The 21225-nt window shown below is 28.1% G+C and overlaps 2 protein-coding genes across 2 annotated transcripts in view; one reads left to right on the forward strand and one right to left on the reverse strand.

Moving 5' to 3' along the window:
- LOC107017011 (agamous-like MADS-box protein AGL104) overlaps nt 1-1635 on the forward strand; it is a 7168-nt gene extending 5533 nt beyond the window's left edge. Inside the window, exons 5-7 of the mRNA XM_015217301.1 lie at nt 972-1071; nt 1208-1326; nt 1503-1635. Coding sequence (XP_015072787.1) covers nt 972-1071; nt 1208-1326; nt 1503-1635 — 352 coding nt within the window. The remainder of the gene's footprint in view (nt 1-971; nt 1072-1207; nt 1327-1502) is intronic.
- Nucleotides 1636-9368: 7733 nt separating this feature from the next.
- Nucleotides 9369-13307, reverse strand: LOC107018263 (low affinity sulfate transporter 3). Its single transcript, XM_015218697.2, has 12 exons — nt 12938-13307; nt 12766-12814; nt 12475-12682; nt 12214-12391; nt 12016-12081; nt 11714-11944; nt 11511-11637; nt 11138-11424; nt 10257-10450; nt 10089-10165; nt 9880-9956; nt 9369-9662 (listed from the first exon to the last, which is right to left on the reverse strand). Exons 1-12 carry the CDS (start codon nt 13244-13246, stop codon nt 9504-9506), a joined length of 1962 nt encoding a protein of 653 aa, XP_015074183.1. The 5' UTR covers nt 13247-13307; the 3' UTR covers nt 9369-9503.
- Nucleotides 13308-21225: the final 7918 nt, after the last annotated feature.

Here is a 21225-nt window from a genome sequence, read left to right on the forward strand (position 1 = left end):
TGGTAGGGGATGATTGGGGTGGGGAGAGAGGGGGTCGGGGGTTGCAATAGGGTGAAAAATAAAATTTGAAATTAGAAATTTTTTAAAAAATAAATTATAATTTTTTGGGGGGTGGGGTTGGTAGTGGTTGACAGGGATGAAAAAATAAAAAATTGAAAATATTTTTAAAAATAAGCTTTAGATTTATTTTTTCAACAAAAAATATTGATTTTCTTCAAAAAAAGAAATTGTAATCTGAAGTTGGATAAGAATTTTAGAAAATGTTTTCCTTAGTTTTTCAAGGAAAGTCATTTTCTTTAAATTGTGAAGAAAATGAATTGTTTTGAAAAATATTTTTCAAACTTTCCAACCAAACATTGTAAAATACTTTTTAGAAAATGTTTCCTTCCTATCGAACACACCCAATGTCTTTTTTCGAAAAGATAACAAGAGAAATGATTTGATTTGAATATCATCTTTTTATATAGTACTCACTATTCTCTCTGTCTCTATTTACTTGTCCATGTTTTCTTTTTTAGATGTTCTTATTTACAAATCAAAGAAAGAATAAATTTTTTTTTCTATTATATCCTCATTTAAACTCTAAAAAAGTTTTGAATTTTAATTCTTTCTTTTCGAAACTCTAATTAATAAGCGTAAAATTATAACTTTACTATGTTAATTATTGCTTATCTTAATATATGTTTTATTTATAAAATGGACAACTAAATGGAATGGAAGGAGTAAATGGGTTTGTGGCTTTTTTGATGTTGAGTTATGACTTTTCTAATATTTCCCAACATTCTTTTTCTTAATTAGTTTAATGCTATTTTCTTTCCCTAGCTAATATGCCTCCAAAGTGTACGTAGTGTTTCTTTTCGAGATTTGTTTTACTAGCTTCCGCATGACACTTACTTATTTCGATCCTAACACGTTGATATAATATACATTTTGGAGGAAAATACATTATTGTACTTTAATTATTAATGCAGTATGTACGAGCCTGATCCTGGGAAGATGACATCAATGGAAGAGCTGGAAGCATGTGAGAAACAACTTGAGACCCTCTTAGTTTCTGTCATTAAGAGAAAGGTAATTACTTTCTCCGTTCCTTTTTTACTTGATTCATATTGACTTGACACTTCGATCAGTACATCATTTCAATTTACGTAAGATATTTAACCAAGCACGATACTATAATGATATATTTTTATATTATGTCATGAAGATGAATCTAAGTTCAAAAGTGAAGGCAAGCGAAGAAGAGAGCAACGAAGCGGATTTATTATCTTATGACGATGCTTTTAATCAACCACAAATTTTCGACTATGGTACTACTTCTGAAAGGTACATTTTGGTCTAATAACTCATTAATTTCAAATTTTAAATATTACTGTTGATGCTCGACTAATTAAAATTAATTCGACTTCAATCTAAACATATATATTTTTGATTGATGAGTCATGGTTAGATAAGCACTCCTATTTAAAGTTATGAAATTTTTTTTTTTATTTTTTTGGCAGGAATAATGTGTTTTCGTCAACAATGGTTCCTCCAGATATTAAAGGAAGCAAATCCAATATGAATGTTGAAAAAGAGCAAGCTATAAATGATAATAACATCTTGTCATGGCCTTATATGTCACAATTCAAGTGATACTATCTTTTGTGACCACGCAGTGCAATAAGCAAGATCGAAGAATTTTTATGTCCCTAAGTTTTTGTCGCACTGATTTAAATTTTCAATAAGAAGTGTAAATTCGAATAAATATGCGCTCATACTTGTATATGAGCACGATATATTACTACTACTTGTAGTGAGTAAGTAATAAAACTTTCATCTTATATATGGATATCGTTGGTTATGTTTATAGATCTATATAAACATTAATACTCCACATTAAATCAAGCTGAAATACATAAATAGCATTCTAAAAATTTTCTAGATTTTTCAAAAATCAATCCTGCTGCTTATGAAATATTTCTGGAAAAGATGGTGCTAGATCTATATAAACATTAATACTCCACATTAAATCAAGCTGAAATACATAAATAGCATTCTAAAAATTTTCTAGATTTTTCAAAAATCAATCCTGCTGCTTATGAAATATTTCTGGAAAAGATGGTGCTTTGATGGAATATTTATTTTACTTTGATGATGTCTAGTACTTTCAGTACTTCTTAACTTTGTGATTAAAAAGTAAAAATATGTATTTCTAGTTTGAGAAGAGATGATATATATTAGGGAAAAGGATCATATTTATTCATGTATTATTCGAAATAATTTAAATATGTCCTTTGTTTTACTTTTCAGCTGAATATATTCTTAATTATTAGAAGTCATTGAAGTTAAAAGGGTAAATATTTTTAAAAACTGAAAAATCTTGTTTTATGGCCAAAAGGATTTTTCCTTCTAAAAAATCTTATTTTGAAAAAGAAATATCAACAAACAAATTAAAATATTTTTACACAAAATATATAGGAAAATTGAGGTAAGGAAATTTAATATTTAAAATTTTGGATCAATTGGTGAAAAAAATTGGCTCCAAAAATTATCTTAAAATTTTTAATAGTCATTCAAATGCATTTTTATTTTTGAAATGTAACATATTTATCATTTATTATAAAGTTGACTTAAGAAAATATTAATTAAAAGTAAATTAAAGTTATTCAATTTTTTTTGTTATGAAAGTGCAAATGACAAAGGTTCAGATAAAAAGAAACGAAGAGAATAACAAAGACTTACCGATTATATAAATTACAAGATATAATGTGTGATAATAAAGAGTAATAATATAAGAGTTATTGAAAAACATATTACCAACAATAATGACCACAAATTAACAAATAAGAAATAAAGGCAGCATAATAATATATTCAATACCCAACGATGGATATAAATTGTTGCACATATATTGCGGCTTTCACCAGCAATATATATATAATGCATTATTATTAATAATAATACCAACAGAAAACAATGAAATATTCTCGAATATGGAAACACAATTTCCATTTGAGTTCGAGAACTATGACCAATACACAGCCATAAAGTTTGCTTATTATTAATAAACAAAATTCAAAATAAAAATAGAAGGACAACATTTCACAAATGATCCCTTCTTGCTAGCCATTCAAATGTTTGCAATCAGTAACAATTATTACCTACAAAATGAAAAGGTGCAAATAATATAAAAATTAAAATAAATAATTGAAAATAAAATAATATAATTAATTAGAAAATAACTTACCAAAGTTTGGATTAAGCATGAACATACGCAAAAAAGGATCCACTGGCAAACCAATCGAACTAAAGCTTGGATCGTACAACGCATTGGCAATTGGCCTATGATTCAAAGTCATGCAAGATTTATTTATAAAAATAAAAAGAATTATCTAATTTATGTAACAATTAAATATACTTAATATTTGAAAAATAGATAAATAAACACTTCTTTATGTATATATATTAATTTTTAAAGAAAATATTAATTACCTGCCAACATAAGCCGGTGCAACCTCATTCTGTATTTATTCATAAAAAAACATATGGCATGTCGCTAATATGTATTATAATTTAATTAGTAAAAAATTTATTGCATGATGAAATTTAAGAAAACCTAATTGGCAAGTGAAATAAAAAAAAATTGACAATAATTTAGAGATTTATAAGCACATACTCTGATAAGGGAAATAGGTCTAACTGGAGTCATCCGCAAGCCTCCACGTGGGTCATTAACCTGTGCCTATCAAAATAAGAAAATTTATATTAATAAAATAAAATTTTTATATATTGACCAGCTAAATAAAAAAATTTATATAATTAAAAAATGACATATATATATATACCTGAGGAAATGACCCAACAGGATACATTGGCATGCTACCACGTGGATGGTTGACCTGCACCTATTATTTTATATATTAAAATTAAAAGAAAAATCTTATTATGATAATTAAAATTTCCTTGTAAAATAAAATTTAAGAAAATAAAAAATAATTTAGAGATTTAGATGTATACTCCAGTAGGAAAAGCTGTTCCATTAGCAAATGTTGGTATACCACCATGCAGATGATTCACCTGTGCCTATTAATTTATATTAAAAATGAGAAAATGTTAGCTTAATTATAATAATTAATTAATTTAAAGAAAATTTGAAAAAATTATAAATTTAAATTGATTAATGATAAATTAAAGTAGTTTAGTTACCAGAGTGGTTTGATCATGAGAAATTGGTAATGGTCCATACAAAAGTAGGTGTTGGTAAGGATGAGAAATGACTTCCTCATAAGTAAGCACATCGCTGTCTGTTGAGCTCTCTGAAAACGTATCCTCGTTCAACGACATTCTTCCGTACAACAAAATTAAAAAGGACTTGATTACTCATACGATAATTGTTTAAGAATTTAAATATAAAATGGTAAGAGATTTAGGAAAACAGAAGAAAATATTAATAGGTGAAAATCGATTTACAAAATTAATTAATGATTAGTTTTTATTCTTCTTACTACATTCATCGTGTTTTTTAGTTATAAATAAAACAATCTCAATATTAATGATTATATATATATAATGATTTATTAAAATAAATTATATCCAAATAAGATTGATTTACGATTTTTAATACGTTATACAAGAAATTTTATTTATAATCTTAAATAAATAAGTAAAAATGTATTAATAATATAAAGAGAATCACCCTAGTTTTATTAGTTTTTTTCTTTAGAAGTGTGATTAATTTTAAGAAATACTAGAATCCGGATAATTTTGACACTTTAATAGTATATATATCTCAAATTTTAATAGATCTATGGTATAAAAGATAAATTAAAAAATGTAAAATCAAGATCTAGAGATTTACACACGTATGCGATTAAGTCATAATGTTATTTTCCTTCTCAAATACTTAATTTGTTAAAATACTGAATTTAAATTATAGAATTTATTCACATAGAATTTTATCAATCGCAATATAACTTGTATTAACAAAAAAAAATTAAAAAGAAAAGAAGACTGAAAGTAATGTTGTAATCATAAATTTTGACGAATCATTAAAAAATAAAATAAAAAATATCTTCACAGAAAATAAAGAGTTATAAATTCAGACACTGTTTAATTACGCGAGATCTAATATTACACGTAAATTCGAACAAGAATCTATATAAAGAAAAAAATTTAATCATCTGTATAAAGAGTCATAATTTCAGACATTGTTCAATTACGCGAAATCAAACACTACGCGTAAATTCAAACAAAAGTCTATATAAAGAAAAAACAAGAGAAGAAGATTTTAATTATCCGCATCAAGATGAATTGAATAAAAAAATTAAAATTAAAAGTTAAAGCATGGCTTGTATAAGTACAAGAAAGAAAATCTCTCCCTTTTTTATGGCTCTTACAAAAACATAAATGAGAAAATGAAAGGAAGAAAACAAATTTCTAGACCATATATGAAAAAGAAAGAATAGAGAAAATGAAGCAACCTTAGCTTAGTCTTGAGAAATGAGAATTGATGAAAAAATAAGGAGCAAATGTGTCTATTTATAGGCTATGAAATCAATTAATATGGCAATTAATCCACTAAAACACCCTTATAAAAATTATATTAGAAAGGTACAAAAATTTATCTAATTTTAATTAACTTAAATGATTTGAGCCTTCTTATTATTAACGGTCAACTTCTTAAATATTTTTGGAAGACTTACAATATATAAACAAAAAACAAGTCAAACAAAAAGAATTATAATTCAAATACTAAATCTAAAAATCTTTATTGATATATCTCAAAATAGGCAAAGAATTTTTAAAAGACAACTCAACATAATATTTTAAAATAAGGGAGAAAAATGCAATATATCAAAATCAAACATCGAAAGCTACGTGTTTGTATTCCCTTGGATTTTAATATATGACATTATTTTAAAATTTATGAAAAAAATGACGTCAATAATATAGACTCATGTACTATAAGCTCTCGTATTATCCTTACTATTATTAATACTTTTTCTTTACTTCAAATTGGGTATGTTCTTGAAAAATAATGGTTAAATTAATTAATAATTAACTAATATTTCATTAGTAAAGAAAATTGCAATTAACACTAATCGCAATAATTCTTGAGTATCGATTTATGCCCTTCTCAATTCTCATTAAGTAGTTTTATCAAAGAACATCTTGTTACTTATTAGGATCAATTTCAAACTAAGTAAAAAGAATTTCATAACTTTAGCCTATTTTATTTGCTTCTTTCTTTAAAATTAAGTCGCCATCTAATTTTTGAAAACATTTGAGAACCTGACGTAAATTGAGAGTAAGACAAATGTACAAATAGTTTTTCCAAAAAAAAGAATTAAATGCTTCAAAAAATTTATATATACACAATTACCGATATTGTTGAAATATAACTCGAAAGCAAACTATATTAAGACTGAAACTAGAAAGAGACTTAACCTAGCCCAAATATAATTTTAGATGTAAAGGGAAGTTGGTCTTTCAGCAAATATACAATATATTTAGAGAGAAAACATGCATAGAGATTATTAATTTCAAAAATAACTTTAAACATGCATAAATAGTGAATATTTTCTATTATATATACCTAAAAGATAATTTTAACTATGCATAAATAGTAAATATTTTTCGTGGAAAAATTCGAATGAATCTCCTAAGTATATTTGACTCTGTCCCATCATGGTTTATAGATGATCTTAAAAAGGAAATATGTTACGAAATGTGTAAACGCACTTTGAAATAACATGCTTGAAAAGTATTTTACTTGATATAATACTTAAAAAATTATTCGAATCTAAACTATTGTTTGAGATGTTGATAGATACATATGAATATGTATATTTTGAAGAGTGACAAAGATTGCATCATGAAATAAGTTTAGCAAACATGATCTCAGTTTAACAAGGCCTACAACATGCATATGAGTTATGTGTGTACTTACATATTCAACGCAAGCAAATAAAATTTGCATCATCAAAAAGGGGGAATTTTGTTGGAACGAGAAAAATTTGATAATTGACAAATAGAGGAATAGATGAAAGATACAAGTTGCTCGACGTGTTTCTTACAGACCGAATCCGACTTGAATAAGAGAACGTCAACCACGCGAATTAGAAATTATAAAGCTGTGAAAGTATTGTTTTTCGACAGGCAATCAGTATAGCAAGTTTTCTTTGATAAAGGAGTACGCAGGCAAGATAGTTTTCTTAATCAAATAGGAAAACCAGACAAACTAAAAAGCCGAAGCAAAGAAGGAAGTATAATGATGTGAATGTGGTTTCAAATCTGGAATGAAGTAGGAAGCATGATCAATTAAGGAAATTGTGTTCTCTTATTTAATTAAGGAAATTGTGTAGAAAGTTTTTTACTATACAAGTCACATTCATTCAATGAAGATTTCTACGTGAAGGATTTCGAGTTCAACAAGGTTTTGTTGAAGTCGAGTTCAACAAACAGTAAGGGTAGAAACGAAGTCCAAGTTGAGTTCAACAATGATTTGTAGGGCAAAGACAAAGTTGATTCAGACAAGGAGTTGAAGATGCGGCGAACACAAGTTCGAGTTGAACTGAGTTCCACACAAAAGAGGAGTCCTAGATGAAGTAGGATTTCTAGTTGAAATAGGTTTCAGATTCAACTCCAAATCTATAAATAGGGTGATAGTTTATCTTGAGAAAAATTGCACACTTACATAGAGAGAAGATCAAAACACGATCAAGAGGTTTGAGAGAGTTTTGAGAGTTACTTGGGAGTGTTGCCAATTCGTGAGGAAAAAGTTATAAGATTGTAATTAAGAGTTTTGATTACAATCGAGTGTGTGTGTATGATTCGTCTAACAAGTTTGAGAAACTTGACAGACGGTAGAAGACTTAATTAAACCTGGGGTTTTTTGTCTTGGGTAGCTAAGGAATTAAAGTTTATAATTTCTTAGTTAGGAATTATAGTTTATAATTTCTCTAATAATTAGAGTTTATAATTCCTTAGGTTACATAGATTTGTAATCTTGTGTTGAGACTTGGAGTTTAATAAAGTAGAGTTAAATCCTACAGAGGTGAAGATCGTGATTTTTATCTTTATGAGTAGGGGTTTCCGCGATAAAATATTGTGTTATTATTTTATTTACTTTACAAAACATAATTGTTATAATCTGCAAAGGAATATATAAAATGTATTTGTTCCTTCAGCAAATTTGGAGGTCAGAATTCCAATAGATGTTCTCACTATTACGAGACATGTTTTACCATTATGTGCATGAGACATGATTAATTACCCGATTTAATAAGAAGTTAAATGTCATTTATTATGTTTGAAAATGTTTTCATATGAGTACCTATTGTTTATATAAAGAAAAAAATATAAATAGAGTAGATCTTGTCGAATACGTCCAATTTGATGCACCTTAAATTTATTTACAAATTGTCGTTATACGCTAGTAGGAAAAGATAAAACTAGCCTACAATTATCAATAGAGACTCACCGTTAATTATATTTGACTCATTTTTGAGAGTTCATAATTATTGTCTTATCACTCTAAATAGAAAGATACCCCAATTACATGATTTATTATAAATACCTCTCAAACAGAAGAGTTCAATATGACATATTTACCAAATTTATAATTGAATTGCTAATTGATTTCTACTTATATTAAACAAATAAGATTAATTATTGCTACCATTTTTATAAGAGCATTTATTTCATGATATTTTCTTAGTATTATATATGTTGAGGTTTTTTTTTCAAGATATATGTTGAGTTCTAATGTTGAAAATTAATGAGAAATGAAGGGAAGAAAATTGGTGGGAGAAAAGAACTTTCAAGTGCTTAAATACTCAAATATATAGAAACATTCCTTCATATCGCCCTCGTCGCTCGTTTACCTGGCTTTGAGAAGACCACTGGAAGACACTCAGGACTATAGCATGTCGTGAAAGAAGCATACTGGACGGGTGTGCTTCGACTGTGTCTCCGCACATCTTTATTTTTTGTTATTTTTCAAGTTATTTCATGAACTTTCATTTCAAATCCTCATTCCTAACATACGAAACAATTTAATATTAATTTTGCATACAAATGGAACATATTTCGCGATTTATACAAATTAAAGATTCCATAACAAACAAAATATAGTTATGAAGTGCAAATAACAAATCAATAACTACAGTGCACTAATATATGATAACTATCTTTGTTATTCCTAAAAATTATTCTTCTTATATCTACTTAGATAGTTCATATGTAAACTTGGTAATATATAAAGAAATAATCCAGTAGTTTTCTCCTTTATGATTATCACAATCTCAACTTCTAATTAGTCAATTCTTGAAGATGTAACTAATGAAATATAATATGGCATTGGCCAAGCCATATTGAGGAAGAGATTCAAGGTAAAAAAGACTCTTTTCATAAAATGATACTCTCATTACATACGTAACTCGATTTTGATTGATGATACATGCATCAATTTTCTCTCAATTGTATTTATAGAACTAACATGATTATATATCATAAACATTTCAACAATTGATAGTGCTAAGATCACCCATTTTGGCATTCAAACAGGCATCTACAGCATCTCCAACACTGAGGAAAATCCACCTATTTCCAAGTTCATCTACAAATTTTGCTACCTTCAACTTGTTCATTACTTCCAACCTTGGATTTGCTATAGCTAACTGCAAAGATAAAAAAAATTGAGTACAATATAACGAATTATAATTTATGTGACTCGTGATCTATAACTAGTCATAGGCATCTGTATGACTATAAATCATCTCATTCTGATTAAAACTATAAATAAAAAATTATAAGATTCATTTTGGATGGATTGAAAAAAATTATGTTGAACATTTATTGACATTATTTTGGTCACATTATTAGAGAGAAACTAACTTGTATGCCTTGTGATACCAATTCTCTGTTCAACTCCTCCAATGCAACAATTCCTGATGTATCAATGCTCATTACACCTGAAAAAACAATTCATCGATGTAAAATTTTGGCCTATTTATAGTATCGCGATTTCTAGAATTTAGCGCGACTTTTCTAATATATTTTTGATTATTTTTGTAGTTGTGCAAACAAATATTAAAGAAGCTTACTTGACATATCTAGCACTAAGATACGAAGTTTTCCCTTGGACTGCTCTTCACTTCTATTTGTCACTATGCTCAATATCCTAATTGGAAAAATTAAAAAAAAAAAAAAGGAAATTATAAACAATTATTTAATAAATTTCATTTTCCTCTATGTAAATTTTAAAAATGTACCTTCCTCTTATGAAATTAGCATTTGCAAAGCATAGTGAAGCATTGTTCACTCTAATAATCAAAACTCCTTGAGTTTCGGTAGCCACTGGAAATTGAGTTATGTCACAAAAAGTGTCTGTTCCAGGTAGTCTACCTTGTAGTTCTACACTTGGTCTAATGGTACCAAGTATTATTTTACCAAATGAAATTCCAACCTGCAATTAATTATTAGTCGCGGTCAATAAAGTGATGAAAATAAGTAACAAATATTAGTAAAACACGTACACTAATTTGTTTTGTGCATGCAAGTCGATCTGAACACTATTATTATTATAAGTGGTTAAATTTGAGATATTTATATGTGGAATCAGATGAATAGTACTGTACCTTATCCATAAAGCATAGACAACAAGTTGTTGTTTTGTGAACAAATGGTTACTAAAAGTTGAAAAAAGAACATGGCAGATGATCAAAGAGTGGAAATGAGTCAATTATTTTTGGAACCAAAGAAAGAGCATCATAACCTACTGTCCATGCATTAATGTTTACTAGTACTAGTAAAAGAATCCAACAAATGGAACCCATAAATGACTTAAAAAGGACTACCTATGTCTTTTAATTATTTGATATTTCACATCAACATTAAATTCCCAATTGTTTTTGTCTTTTATATAAAATTCATATAATTAGCCAACAAATTGTAATTAGGTATAGATTTTCTTTTTTTATTTCCTACCCAATATATGCGACCCTCTGGAATTGAATTCGAGATCTCTGGTACTTAGTAGATAACACCAAAGGCCGGGGACAATCTTGAAGTTCAGATATGTTTTCACGTGAATTCAGTAGCTAAGTTCACAATTTTTGTATATAGATGTATAAAATAGAGACAATATAGTTACCGCTATTATAAGACCGATTTCGACAGAGCCAAAGAGTACTCCCAAGAAAGCAGCAATGCAAATGATGAAATCTGTCTTGTCAACTTTCCAAATGTGAAATGCTTCACTAATGTCAATTAATCCTGGTAAAGCTGATATGATAATTGATGCTAGTATTGCCAATGGAGTATAGTACAATAGCTTTGTCAACAACTCTAATGATATCAGAACTGTTATTGCCATAACTATGTTTGACACAACAGTTTCACATCCTGCACTGTAGTTCACTGCTGTTCTCGAAAATGAACCTACAACGATTCGTATAACATATTGAAGTATATGACCATCACATCTAAAAAATTTAAAAAAAAGTTACTTTAGTTTGAAAGTTTACCAGTTGCTGTGTAGCAAGAAGTTAAAGATCCCACAAGGTTCATACATCCAATTGCTACCATTTCTTTGTTACCATCAAGATGATAGCCTCTGATTGAAGCGAAAGATCGACCAACAGCAATCGCCTCCTGAGATATAACATGTTGGGAATAAGGATCTTTGTTTTTAAATGAAATTGATAGGACAAAGGGTAGAGAGACAGACAGTGAGAGCGACGATAGCACAAATAAGTCCAATTTTCGCAATTTCTCCAATGTGTGGACTGTTGAACTGTAATTGATGAATTGAACTTGGATTGATACCCCCTTTGAAGTGTTTTACAATATTGACACCGTGTTGATCAGCTTTTGTTAGATAAACTATCAAAGTAGATAGTACAACTGATAAAAGAGGAGCCATTGCTGGTAGCCAGAACAGTTTCTTGTTCCTTTTCCCCTGTAATTTTTACAAGATATTAATAAAACAATTACCATATGATAAAGAGAAAAAAAAAAGATTATACTTACAATGAACCTTGTCATTAGGATGAAGAAGAGGAAAGAAAAGCCAAGTACAAAATTCAATGGAAACCACTACAAATGCAAAGGAAAAATTCGTAAGATTGAAAAGAAAAAAAACAGATAAAGCCAGAGTTGATTTCTCAGATGATCACTCGACCAAGTGAGGAGAAAAGAATTTTTTTTAAAAATAAAGTAAAGGCTTACTGGCTCATTATGAAGTGATTTATAAACAGCTTCCAATACAGACACCACATCAGTCTTGGTAGTAAAATGGTTGATTCCTAGCAAACCCTTTAATTGTTGAAGACCTATAACAATGGCTGCACCTCCCATGAATCCAACTATAGCAGGATGTGATAAAAAATCCACTAGAAATCCCAACCTGATAAGCGCGAAAAATTAACAGCAATTTTCCAGGAAATGCAGAGTCATTTGAAAGCGCGAAAAAAACAGAGTATATACTACCTGAATAGTCCAAAAACAGCCTGAAATGCACCAGTGAAGAATGTGGCAGTGAAAACAAGATTTCTGTAAGCGATAGGATCGACAGCAGGGTCTATAATCTTGGAAATCAGTGCAGAAATAAGAAGTGACACGACAGCAACAGGGCCAATAGCAATCTCTCGCGAACTTCCCATCACAGCATATATCAGTGGTGGAACAACACTAGCGTCTACAACAATAAGAAAAAATCATAAACTATATCTACAAGAATCAGATAAATGAACCCAAACTCTGTATTTTTTTTCAACTTACATAAGCCATATTGAGGATCAAGTTTCGCAAGATTAGCATATCCAATACTCTGCATAAAGATATAACATTCCCATTACAGTTAGGAACATATATTACTCGTGTAAAGGTTTGAACATGTTTTCAGACCTTTACACGACTAATAAAAAACGATCCTTTTTTTTTTAATTATTACCTGTGGTATGCAGAGACTAGCAAGAGTTAAGCCAGCCATTATGTCATGCTTAAACATTGTACATTTATAATTTCTTCCCCAGCTAAGGATTGGAAATAATCCTTTCAAGAATGAAAAGAAAACACCATTTGTTGATTGTTTTGTGGTTTTGTCAACATTTTTTTTAACAGAATTAATGAGTTGATGGAAAAAACTTGGTGGATTAGGAGAAGTAAGGAGCCATTGAGTTCTCTGATTTCTTGCAGTATCAGTAGCTGCATCAAGCTGCTGTAGCTCAATGCTGAAACTCTCATTGGCTAGTGTACCCATTCTGTTTTTCTTTTTTGTTTGTGTGTTAACTGGAGCTCAACTTCTCTTTTCTCATAATCCAGATGAGCTATAAATACTACTCCCCCTGTACTTTTTTTTTGTCGCTCTTCAGAAGCATATTAGTGGCCTAAAGCAAAAATAAAAAAAAGCCTTAAGCTTGAATTGTTAATAACTTTTATATAATTGATCTCTTCTAGTTTCAATTGGTGATATAACCATTCTTATTTTAAATTATTTTTCACGAGATACAGTACTGCAAATATGTCAACTTTCTTCTAATAATTCCTACATTTTCATGAAAGGTTTACCTTTTCTACAAATAGTATTTAATATTTGTTAAAAAATAGTAACTTATAACCTATTATTATTAAAAATGAAGCCTCTTTAATTTGAAGACCTAAAACACATGTCTTTTTTTTAACACCATCAAATCACCCCTGTCACTCCCAGGAACTTTTTGTTTTTATTTTTCTCTCAATGACTCGAATCTGCAATCTTAAAATGGAAGGGGGAGGGTGTGATGTTCAGCTTCTTCTTGTTGACTCTCTCACTGCCTTAGTGACTCGAACCCCAATCGTAAAATGGGAGGTGGAAGGTGTGATGGTCTACTCACTCTCTCAACATGTTGGTGACTCGAATTGCAATCTTAAAATAGGAGGTGGAGGGTGTGATGGTAATTCTTTCTTGTTGACTCTCTCACTAATGTTGATTTAAAATTTAAGAAAATAAAGAAGATTTGTATTTTGTCGCCTCAAACCAATTATATGTGTTACTCACTTCATCTCATTTTATATGAGTTAGTTTGACTCGATACAGAGTTTAAGAAATAAAATTTTTGAAATTTGTGGTCTAAAATAGGAGATAGATATTTGTGTGGTTGTAAATCATTGCATAAAATCAAATTGTTATTTAATATAAAAATGTGTCATTTTTTATATAATCGACTAAAAAGAAAAATAAATCATATAAAATAGGACAAAGAAAACACTAGTTAGTATCAAAATATTTTTAAATCTCGTGATTTTAACTTTGACATATAAAAGGTTAAAATTCAAAAATTGTCATAAAGAAACGAGAGTTTTCTTTTGAACAACTAAAAATAAAAATAACACAAGTAAATTAAAATATAAGAAATAATAATAATAATAATATATATATATATATATATATATATATATATATAAACATTTTTTATTTTATCCTAAAATAATTCAAATTTGTATAAATTATTTCAAATCACAATATATTATTTTTTAAAACAAAATATTTTTTTCAAAAGAGATGGAGCACGTACTAGTTAAAAGTTGGGCTCGCTGCATAAGAAGAAAAAAGATCAATAATTTTTTTGTCTGATTTATTTTTGGTTTTAACTTAAAATTAATTTGATTTTAATTATACAAAAAAAAACTAACAAAATTGAACCAAGTCAACTATATAAACACCATTTTACAATCATAATAATTGCTTGCACTCTTATTCGTGATATAGTCGTTTGCCGTTACATTAGAGTAATCCAACTCTTTGACTTTATTTTCTAAATTAATTTGTAGTATTTATTTTGATAATCCAACTGTTTGACTTTATTTTCTAAACTAATTTGTAGTATTTATTTGATAATTCAATTCTTTGAATTGATTTTCTAGTTTAATTTGTAGTCTTTATTTTGATAATCCAACTGTTTGACTTTGACTTTACTTTCTTGTTGATTTGTGGTCTTTGTTTAAATAGTTTGAAAAATCTATTGCATGTCTAAAATGACTTACATTTGACATCTTTAAATTATTTATCGTTATGTAATTCATCCTTAAAAGAACTTGGTAAATCACATCTCTTTAATTTGTTGCACAGCAAAATTATTGTAAAATATATTTTTAAGTTTCTTGAAAATGAGTAAATTCTTGGATAATGTATACACACTTTTTCGATGAAACTATATTTATAATTTGTTATCTATACATTTTTTCCTCTTTTTTTTAAGGACTAACTCATTTAATAGTGTTACACTCATGTTATAATCGAATATAATCAATATCTAACATGTTAAAGAAGCATTTTATAATATATTTTAATTTAAATTTTCAAAAATTGACAAAACAATTAAATTAACCAAAATTTTTTTTGACAAAAGTCAAAGCTATAAAAAATTTCTAAATTGATTTAATTTGATTTCAACATTAATTTGAAAATCAATTAATTAGGTAATTTCCATTTTAGAGGAAATTAATCTAAATTGAACCATGAATAATCAGTAGAGTCTTTTATTGTCCAATAATTGAAGTTTCTTAATGTATGAAAGTGTCGAGAATTGAGATAACATTAGCATCATGCAAAAGCTAATAATTATAAAACTTAAATGATGATAATTATATAACAAAAAAAAAGAAATATATATACTGAAAAACATAATATTTTTATATAATTTGCTCAATTAGCCTACATATTATATCCCTAAAATAAAAAAAAAATGAAAATTGTTGAGAGAGAAAACCCTTCCTAAACTACATATATTATTTGTGGGAAACTAAAATCTCAAATTATAGAAGTCCAAACCGTTTTTCCTCGCAGGAATGGGTTACCAAAATATAGAATTAAAATTTTCTTTAGATAAAAATAAATATTATTTTTTATTTTAAAGGTAAAACTTGACCCATAAAGAATTATTTTAAATTTTTCTAGAAATGATTTATATTCAGCATCAATAGATTATATTTGAATTTTTGTACCATATGAAAAGATTATATTATAGAATAACTAGCCATAGTTACTATCAGTGTATGTTGACAATTGACAAGTGAATCTTTATAAAATTATGTTATTTGAAAGTTTGTAATAGCAAACATATATTTATAATGAAACATGCATGAAATATGTGATTTTCTCTTTTAACAGTGCAGCGTCTTAAGATATTCTAAAACCTTATTTAAAAAGTAATTTGCTTATTCGATAAAATAATACAAAAACTACTGAAGAAATTCTAATAATTTTTACAACTCGTGAGTTTTCATATTTATGAAAAACAATACAAGTTTAAAAAAATTACTTTACATATTCAAATAAAACTTTAATTTCAGTTTCATATCAATCAAATTTTATATCATAATTTATATCACATATCCAAAGCCCCACTTTCACTATAGTTGGGCACCCATTACATTGGAATACTGAATTCATAATTCATTATTATGTCACTATGTATGCTAGTTATTTTAGACAATATACATGTCCCACATGATTTGCAGAAAGATTCTCAAGGTGGTCTATCTATCTATCTATAACAATAATGGGTATAGGCTATTTTATCTCTTTAATTTATGAGTTTGATGCTCAAAGCTTTTTCACATAATATCGAAGTCAAACTTTTTTCCTAAAGTCAACTATTGATAAGTCAATTTTGATCACTAACAATGAATGTGGTGTAAAAGATAAGATTGTTCTTTCTTTAATTAGAGATCTTAAGTTTAAGCATTGAATATGAAAAGATTTTTAGTACTTAGGAAATGCTTCCCCTGAATAAGGCCTTACCGACACGAATATGAATAGTTCGACTCCAATATATATATCAACGTACGAAATAAAACAAGAAAATATCAACTTCGTATACCGTCTTCCATTAGTAATTCTTTTATGGACTTCAAGGAACACTTGGTAGCCCTATTGAGTCTACGTACTTTCTTTGTTCTAATCCATTATTCAATTTGTGGAGCTTGCATTTTATTTTATTAACATGTTGAGCCACCAGTACTTTAGTCTTTCTAGATAACACCCCAAACAAAAACACAAAACAGGGAGGGAAAAGGACTTCTTTGTCCATGACGATTCTAACTGGAGTGAGTTCATGTCGAAAATCATACTCTTCATTTTAATTTATTTGTTTGGTTTTAAATTGACGGTATCAAAACACTCTTAATTTTGTGATCGCTAACGTATCAAGTGAAAAATTGTAATAAAAGCATTGACAAAAAAAAAAGATACTCTTATAATAAAACCGATTAAAAGGAAAAATAAGATAACAAATTAAAATAGAAATGAGTTGCTTGATTTTAAGACAAGTTATATTATTAGTTTATGATGTGATAAGTTATTAAAAAATTAATTTTTTATTGATTGTTCGGTTCATTCTTATCAAATAATATGCATGACATAATTTCTAAAAATAAGTTGTTTGTTTACTCTCTAACAATTGGTTGTTTGTTTAAAAAAGATGGTTTAAGGGTGCACTTTTCTTGTTTAACATTTTTATTCACTACAACAAAAACAACTTTTAGCGGCATTGAATATTGACACTAATAAAGAGTGTTAAAGTCTTTACCGACATTAGTCAAGTGCCGTTAATACCAATATCGCCAAAGGCTTTAGGGACATATACAAAGAGTGACAATTGCCGCTAAAAATACATAGTTAGCGGCAACTAAGAATTAAGTGCCGTTACTGATCATTTTTGTTGTAGTGATTCTAGAATAAGTTATCCTTGAATTAATATTTCACCCTCAGATAAAGATACCTTATCTCAGTCATAATTATCAAGCTTGAGATAAGTTATCCCACACTTTGCAACTAAACAAATAATTGAGGGCAGTGGCATAGGTAGCCTGCAGCCACCCTAGGATATCTTATTAAACACCATTCGTTGAAAAATCACGTTTTATTTTATATATATATATATATACTTTTTCAAGATGATTAAATATAATTTTCTGAAGTATAACCACGCCGTTTCTATGAACGTGAGACTCTAAATGGGCCTCCATCCTCTGATTCTGTTACTGTATATAATATCTACAGTTACAATTAATAATTTGACAAAGAACATATATTTATCCCACACAATATTTATGGGGCAGGTCCAAGAATATTCTAGCTTGACAATAACATGCATAACTTGAGTTATGGGTGACCTTTCTGTCCCACATATTAAACTAGTGTTTGTTCCAAACTTTGCAAAACCCTAGTTATATGTGGCAATGGGCGAAGATACACTCCGTGTCTAATAGGATATCTTTGTTGAAAAATTATATTATATATATAAGTAAAATGATAATAACATATTTTACACATTTTTGATGCAGTAATATGATGTAGTTTAAGTGTTCCAGACGTCTTGAAAGAGCAAAGACATACAAACTTAAAATCTCAGTAATAGTTCTATTTTTTCACTTTTAAAAAAGTGTATGCTCACTTTAGCACCTGAATACTTCCATGAAATTTCTGTTCAGACACTAAATTTATTTATTTATTTTGTGGAATAGTATGCTTTTAAAGAACATTAATTTTATTTTTGAAAATCTCTATAACTCAACTTTTCTAAATCTTGCAAAAACCTAATTAAAGCTCCTCAATATTCATGATTAGAAAAATGAATTTTAGAAAATGTTCACACGAAAATAAATGTTACCTACTTTTTGCTAAAAGTATAGCATGAATTGTACAAGTTATTTTTATTTTTGATAACCAAATTAAAAGAAGATTGGCAAGCTCACTTATGGAAAAATAACAAATTTTACCCTTGAAATTAATTAATTAATAGCCTATTTCGACAACCTTTCAAAAAAAAATTATAACCTTTCAAATTAGCATATATCGACAAGTGCTTTTATTTTTGTTATAAGTAGTTACAAAAAGTAACAATTTGAGTTTGTTAATCAAGTTGAAAAATAAGTAACATTGTTAGATCATCATCAATATATGTTTGGCCAAGGTTTTAAAAAACAGTTTTACCAATGTGGGAAAATTTACTTTTTAAAGTTTTGAAAAAAAAAAGATTTTTGTGCTTCTATTCAAAAATATCTTTTTTTCCTAATTATTTTGGCCAAACACCTTCATTTTCTTTTTACAATTTTTATGAAGGGCTTTCATCTTTTGTTTTTTACGACTCAAATACACAATCTTAAGCGAAAGATGTTTTATATCCCAACAAATTCTTCTCTCATCGCCTAAAACATCAACTTTCTGAAATTAGGCTTCAATAAGTATATCAGACTTGTTTTGGAGAGAGGAGAGAAAAAAACAAACTTAACTTTGCATTAGAGGTGACAAATCAAACTCAATTTTTTAAACCCAGTTAAGTTTAGGTTGGTTATTGACCCGCTAATTCATTAGCCAATCCATTTCAACCTATTAAAAATTGGATTGATATATAATCATATCGGCTCATAACAAATCTTGTCAAAATATTTTTAAAAAAAAACTTCTTTCTTTTTTCAATTTAATATGTTGTATATAGCCATAATAAAGAAACAAATAATTTTATTAGGTACTAAAATAATTTAAAAGAACAAATAAAATAATTGTTGAGTTAGGTCTTGACCTGTTAAATTATCCGTTACCTATCTCATTTTGATCCAACCAAATTCGAGTTGGATCTTGACTCAATATTTATACCCTATAGATGAAATAAGTTATCCTTCGTATATATAATGGAATAACTTTATCCCGAGATTAATCTTGTTCCCAACGAAATGACCCCTACCCAAGCAAATTTCAATTCCAACCGTCCACATATTATTATCCATGCATGTGGTGCAAGACAATCTTCTTTTGAATGAATGAATTGTTTCTCCAAATGAGGCTATCGTTGTAAGGAACTTGGATGATGAAACAAATAAAGTGAATTCTGAAATGTATATCTAACACACATATATAAGTGAATATACTTAATTTAAGTTACGTATGATATTGTTACTGTTATATTGGTTATTTGGTCCCCCTATTCAATTATTGTCATGATAGAAGTACACCATATATACGTAAGTCTTTTCATTTTTGGTCATTTTGTCTGCGTTTTCTGTGCCTATGCTTTTCAATTTCTTAGAAATGGATTGATCACTTTACATAGTGCTCTTATAAAGCTATAGATATATACATTAGATTCTCTCTATGGTGGCTACTTAACCACCCATAATATTGCTTCTGCCTACTTCCATGTGCACCCCACTTACATTTTGTGGTCCATGTTGTATAGTGATAATGTGATATTCTGATAAAAGTATTGAAAACACTCGTTAACTAGACGTGAATTATTAGTTTTTATTTTTGAATAATTAATAGCTTTAAAAATATTTATTTACTTGACTAACTAAACTTAAATACGATTCACATCTGTCACATGACATAACTAGTGGTTTCAAATTCTTGTAAGAGTGTGAGGTTCTAAATAAAAAGTCGACTGAAGTGTTGAAAGCACCGTTAAATTTGGCAAGAATGTAGGGGTGTCACTACAACAAAAAAAAATTTTAGCGGCAATAAATAGACGCATTAATAAAGACTGCTAAAGTCTTTACCGGCATTTGTTAAGTGTCATAAGATTCAGCGTCGCTAAAGGTTTTAATGACATATACACAGAATGCAAACGGGCGCTAAAGATATATATATTTAGCGGCGATTAAGCTATTGACGTTAGTGAATCATCGCTAAAAATAGTTTTTGATGTAGTGTGCATTTCGCTCATGAGGCGAGATCGGAGGTGTATTTAAGTTCAGTTAGTTAAGTAGAGGATGTTATTAGGTTGTCAATAGTTTGAGGATGAAACAAATAATTTACGTCAAATTTAAAAATATTTTCGATACTTTCATTTTTAAGATACATATTTGGTCGTACACACTACAATAAAAATAATTTTTAGCGGTAATAAATATTGACATTAATAAATAGTGCTAAAATCTTTATCGACATTAATTGTCATTAGAACTATTATCGCTAAAGGCTTTAGGAACATATACACCTAAAAATATATATTTAACGACAACTAAAAATTAATTGTCACTGCTCACTAAAGATCATTTTTGATGTAGTGACACAAAAATAATTACAACCACTAGCTAACTAATAATAGACCTATTATTTTAGTGGTCACGTATATACAACCTAAAAATTCCATTAAGATTATATATGGTTAGGCTTGTCAACAATAGTGATGTTGAGATAATCAAGTCCAATAATATGTATAGTCAAAATGCAGCATATCTAATCACCTAACATATGTA

The sequence above is a fragment of the Solanum pennellii genome, chromosome 4 (assembly GCF_001406875.1).
Source record: "Solanum pennellii chromosome 4, SPENNV200".
Lineage (NCBI taxonomy): Eukaryota > Viridiplantae > Streptophyta > Magnoliopsida > Solanales > Solanaceae > Solanum > Solanum pennellii.

What these genes read in the sequence shown, in the direction of transcription:
- LOC107018263 (XM_015218697.2), bottom strand. Translation starts at nt 13,246, where the DNA reads ATGGGTACACTAGCCAATGAGAGTTTCAGCATTGAGCTACAGCAGCTT. An exon ending in GCTAATTTCATAAGAGGAAG is followed by an intron (nt 10,166 to 10,256) that starts GTACATTTTTAA and finishes TTTTCCAATTAG; the next exon opens with GATATTGAGCATAGTGACAA. An exon ending in TGGTATCACAAGGCATACAA is followed by an intron (nt 9,663 to 9,879) that starts GTTAGTTTCTCT and finishes TTATCTTTGCAG; the next exon opens with TTAGCTATAGCAAATCCAAG.